This window comes from Cebus imitator, unplaced genomic scaffold (assembly GCF_001604975.1).
Source record: "Cebus imitator isolate Cc_AM_T3 unplaced genomic scaffold, Cebus_imitator-1.0 Scaffold1094, whole genome shotgun sequence".
NCBI classification, from domain to species: Eukaryota; Metazoa; Chordata; class Mammalia; order Primates; family Cebidae; genus Cebus; species Cebus imitator.
Genome location: NW_016108409.1, coordinates 41,580 through 47,228, shown reverse-complemented (window position 1 = coordinate 47,228; position 5,649 = coordinate 41,580). Strand labels below are relative to the sequence as shown.

Below are 5,649 nucleotides of genomic sequence, written 5' to 3'. Positions count from 1 at the left end.
TATGAGAACAAAATACCTTTCATCTTGTAATGTTTTAATTACAATTTTTACTTAAATAGCTTCACCTCACCCATCACAACTTTCTTAGCAGCCATATTGTCACTCCCTTAGAAAAAGTATAATTGACCAATTGCTATTGCTGGCCTGCTATTAGCTGGGCTGATCAGAAGGAACCACAATTTCAGCCAGAATCTTCACCTGGTAATAAGATTTTTTTTTATGGACTTTGCAAGTCTTTAAATCAAAAGGCTGGGTGTGGTGGTTCATGCCTGTAATCCCAACACTTTGGGAGGCCTAGGCGGGCAGATCACAATGTCAGGAGATTGAGACCATCCTGGCAAACACAGTAAAACCCTGTCTCTACTAAATATACTAAAAAATTAGCTGGGCATGGCTGCAGGCACCTGTAGTCCTAGCTACTCAAGGCTGATGCAGGAGAATTGCTTGAACTCGGGAGGCGGAGATTGCAGTGAGCTGAGGTCACGCCACTGCACTCCAGCCTGGGTGACAAGAGTGTGACTCTGTCTCAAAAACAAAAAACAAAACAAAACAAAATAAGGCATGAAATGGCCAAGAAAAGCAGACTAATACCTAAAGGGGAAGGGATTGCTTTGTACCAGGGAAATAGAGTAGTGTCTCCTTAAAATTGGGTGGAAGACAACAGAGGGCAAACTGCATGTAAATGGCATTTTCTTTCTTTTGTTGAGATGGAGTTTTGCTCTTGTTGCCCAGGCTGGAGTGCAATGGCACAATCTTGGCTCACCACAACTTCTGCCTCCCAGGTTCAAACAATTCTCCTGCCTCAGCCTCCCAAATAGCTGGGATTAGAGGTGCACACCACCATGTCTGGCTAATTTTTTGTATTTTTACTAGAGATGGGGTTTGACCATGTTGGCCAGGCTGGTCTCAAACTCCTGACCTCAGGTAGCCTAACCCCAAAGTTCTGGGGTTACAGGTGTGAGCCACTGCGCCTGGCCATAAGTGGCATTTTCTAAGGAATACCAGGAGCTAAACTGTCCTAATCTAAAGCAACATGTTAATTTACCACAATTTCTTAAAAACATTTAGAAATACTTTTTTTTTTTTGAGATAGAGTCTCTGTCACCCAGGCTGGAGTGCAAGTGGCACAATCTCTACTCACTACAGCCTCCGCCTCCCAGGTTCAAGTGATTTTCCTGCCTCAGCCTCCCGAGTAGCTGGGATTACAGGTGTGCGCCACCATGCCAGGCTAATTTTTGTATTTTAAAAGTAGAGACAGGGCTTCACCACGTTGGCCAGGCTGGTCTTGAACTTCTGGCTTCAGGTGATCCACCCACCTTGGCCTCCCAAAGTGTTGGAGTTACAGGCGTGAGCCACCATGCCCAGTTGAAATATTCTTTTTTTGAGACAGAGTTTTGCTCTTGTTGCCCAGGCTGGGGTGCAATGTTGTGACCTTGTCTTGGCTCACTGCAAACTCCACCTTCTGGGTTCAAGCAATTCTTCTGCCTCAGCCTCCCAAGTTGCTGGAATTACAGGCACGTGCTACCACACCCAGCTAATTTTTTGTACTTTTAGTAGAGACAGGGTTTCTCCACGTTGGTCAGGCTGGTCTCAAACTCCCAACCTCAGGTGATCTGCCCGCCTCAGCTTCCCAAAGTGCTGGGATTATAGGCGTGAGCCACTGCACCTGGCCTGACATACTGAACAAAGTGTTTGGAATTGCTAACATAAACTTAAAATAAGAGATTAGTAGATTCAAAAGAATAGGAGAGGATATCACAACCCATGTAAATGTTGTATCTCTGGTAAAGAATACCAAACCTATGTACGAATATATAACTACATGCATATGTTTTATCACACATACACACAAGCAAAGATACCATTGATGAGAAGATTTGATAACTGTTAACTAAAAGTAGCACGGTACAGGATCTCTATCTGTGAGTATTGAGAACAGTGTGTCCACAGTTTACCAATGTTGACCTTGGTCAACTCACTTGCCCTCAGTAAGCCCTAGTGTCCTCAGTGAGAAGACAGGGATAACATCACCTAATTCATAAGGCTGCTGTTTCAATGAACTAGGATAATACGTTAAAACCTAACTCAGTCTAACGGAGTGAATTAAAGGATAGGACATGAATTACCTTTCTCAGCACAGAGTTTACTAACATCCATGGTCTTATTTAGCACTTTGATAGCTAAAGCCAGTGCTGACTTCAACATCATTTCTCCTTTGTAGTCTTGTTTCAACACTGACACAGCCGCCTATAAAACATGAATCAACATAGAATTTTGTTTAAGTTTTTACATTTTTTAGAAACATGAATTGGTCTAGAAGAAAAATGCCTAAATAATTATTATAGTGATTATTATTTGAGATGGAGTTTCGCTCTTGTTGCCCAGGCTGGAGTGCAATAGCACGATCTCGCTCACTGCAACCTACGCCTCCCAGGTTCAAGCAATTCTCCTGCCTCAGCCTCCTGAGTAGCTGGGATTACAGGCATGTGCCACCACACCCAGCTAATTTTGTATCTTTAGTAGAGACGGGGTTTCTCTGTGTTGGTCAGGCTGGCCTCGAACTCCTGATCTCAACTGATTCACCTGCCTTGACCCCCCAAAGTGCTGGGATTACAGGCAGGAGCCACCATACACAGCCTGAATTATCATTGGCATTACAAGTATAAACTTTTTCTTTTTTTAGACACAGAGGCTCACTCTGTTGCCCAGGCTGAAGTGCAGTGGTGTGATCTCAGCTCACTGTATCCTCACAGCCTCCCCAGGCTCAGGTGATCCTCCTCCCACCTTGGCTTCCTGGGTAGCTAGGATTACAGGCACATGCCACGGCACCCGCTAACTTTTGTATTTTTTGTAGAGATGGGGTTTTGCCATGTTGCCCAGGCTGGTCTCAAACTCCTGGGCTCAGGCGATTTACCTGCCTCAGTCTCCTAAAGTGTTGGGATTACAGGCATGAGCCACCATGCCTGTCCCATATAAAGAATTTTGATGACAGGCAAGGCAAACACAGCACAAGATAAGAGGAGGGGGTACTGACGCTCTATAAAGTACCTCAGTCTCCCAAGCGGTCTGTCATAGAATTGAGGGGATTTGTAAACTAGGTTGTGAAACAAAATTACAACTTCTAATTTCACAACTCTTAATTGAAACTTGGCATTTAATTATTAATGTAATTAACAAACCCCAGTATATTAGCTATACCAGCAATTCTGTCACCAACAGAAATCACAAATATTTCCATATCACATTAAGGTGGTTGTGGCTATTGTAAAATATTGTTTACGTTCATCACCACTGCAAAATTACGGCAGTTATTAGACCTTCTGCTAGATTTTATAGCACAACAAAAATACTCACAGCGCTATTTCCAATGCATGTGGCCTTCCATCCCCCACAATTTCCACTAGGGTCACTCTGATAGAGCTGAAAGCCATAGTGCTTATCCCAGCCAATGTACAGCAATGAAACACCAAAGGGACGTTTTCCTTTAACAAAGAAAAAAAGCCAAATATATCAATAATCTCAATTTAGTATCACTATAGTTACTTGAGCTCAGTGAATGTAGCTAAACCCTTCTCTGTGAACTTAAGCATTCATAAACTGTTTTGTATTCTGGCTACCATAGATAAGCTCTATTACAAATTCCACTTCTGTTTCTATGATTTGGATACCGCCAGGAGAGGGAAGAGACAAGAGGACCAGGGCTGAATTTCGTTATTATGGAAATAGCAGTTAGCTTCCAGATTTGAAAATGTTATCTCGGACTTTACCTATCTTGTTAACAAAACTATGGTAATTTCAGGTTCACTCATGAAATAAGAATGCAGGAATTTCTAGTGTTCGACACCACTGTAAGATTAATATAGTTAACCGTAACATGTTAGTTTCGAATAGCCGGAAGGGTATGGAAGGCTCCCAACAGAGCGAAGTGTTTGAGATGATGAATGTGCCGATTATCCTGATCTGATCATTGTATGTACTGAAACATTATGTACCCTATGAATACATACAGTTGTTATTTGCCAATTTAAATAATATAATTTAAAACAAAAGGGTCTATTTTTCAATTTTTTACTGCCTCAAAAATGTTGAGTCATAAAATGTCTTAACTTTTTGGAATAAAATTTTCAAAAAAATTAAGCACCTCCAAATTGCGTATAAGCTTGTTTGATGTCGCACAGTGCTGTAACCAACTGCTCACAAGGTATTGGCTCCTGATACTGTAATAAATACCTAGGATAAAGAGATCGGCACATTAGTTTTCTCTAAAACACAGACAGACTCTAAGGTAAATACTCTCTAAAAAGCAATCTATGCCCATAGGGACAACCTAACCGTTGTTTGTAATTTGAAGGGGAGGGAACAAGTCAACATCCGAATATTCTCATAGGAAATAATGTTTTGTTAAGTTTGGTTTAAAGAAATCTGTAATTTTCAATTAAAATATTTTAATGACTTTGCAAAAGTGAGCTCTCCTTAGAAACATCAAAACTGATTTATCAACAGTTATGCTATTTATGACCATACCTTTGAGCAATGAGCCTTAGTTCGTTAGTCAGAACATTAGCACCAGAAGTTATGCCTGCCACACTGCAAGCCATGTCCCTTAAAGAAAAAAGATATTGATCTGTAAGCAGGCAAGACATTTGTGAGAAGAGCTACAAGTATTAAAAAAGCACAGAGTTCTATTAGGTATTTACTACACTTGCTTCACAGCAGCTACTTCCTTCAGAAAAATCCTACAAAAGTTTTATTTTTGTAGGAGACACTTACTTGATGTCATTCAACATCAAAGATCAACCAATGCATCCTTAAGTTCTAGAGTAGGTGTATTTATCATTACCACCCAGTAAATAGGGTAACAGAATCAATGCCAAAAAGCTAAAGTAAATCTCAAGATTTAGCAACAAAGAATAAAAAGACAGGCCAGCCACAGTGGCTCACGTCTGTCATCCCAGCACTTTGGGAGGCTGAGGTAGACGGAGGGCTTGTGCCCAGGAGTTCAAGAACAGCCTGGGCAACATGGTGAAATCCCATCTTAACAAAAAATAAAGGGGCTGGGCACGGTGGCTCACACCTGTAATCCAAGCACTTTGGAGGCCAAGACAGGTGGATCATCTAAGGTCGGGAGTTCAAGACCAGCCTGAGCAACATGGTGAAACCCCTTCTTAAAAAAAAGGAAAATACACCTCTAATAGGAGCATAACCCTGTGTTCTGTAGACAGGCTTTAAATCCTCCTGTCATTGTCCCCTGTCACCTCTGTCAAGCCAGGCCTTAGGAAATGGATACTACTCAAGAGCAGTCTGTCTCTCTAGCACAGTCTTTTTTCCCCTGAGACAGATGCTTGGTCTGTCACCCAGGGTGGAGTACAGTGATGCCATCTTGGCTCACTGCAACCTCTGCCTCCTGGGCTCAAGTGATCCTCTCACCTCAGCCTCCCAAGTAGCTGGGACTATAGGTGCACACCCAGTTCTTTTTTTTAAACTCCAAAGTGTTTGGATTACAGGCGTGAGCCACCACGCCCAGCCATATTTCTCCCCCGCCCTTTTTTTTGTTGTTGTTCATTTCCTGAGGGCTGCCCTGGCTTTCTTATAACCAAGACTTGTGCTGTGACTATGCCTAGCCATGCCTGCTAGCTGTTGAGTGGGCCC

The 5,649-nt window shown here is 42.2% G+C and overlaps 1 protein-coding gene across 1 annotated transcript; it reads right to left on the bottom strand.

The window, feature by feature from the left end:
* Positions 1-1,733: 1,733 nt before the first annotated feature.
* Positions 1,734-4,618, bottom strand: LOC108298796 (proteasome subunit alpha type-4-like). The gene is made up of 4 exons (XM_017521367.2): positions 4,525-4,618; positions 4,142-4,230; positions 3,355-3,482; positions 1,734-2,247 (listed from the first exon to the last, which is right to left on the bottom strand). The coding sequence occupies exons 1-4, from the start codon at positions 4,596-4,598 to the stop codon at positions 2,104-2,106; spliced, it is 435 nt and encodes a 144-aa protein (XP_017376856.2). The 5' UTR covers positions 4,599-4,618; the 3' UTR covers positions 1,734-2,103.
* Positions 4,619-5,649: the final 1,031 nt, after the last annotated feature.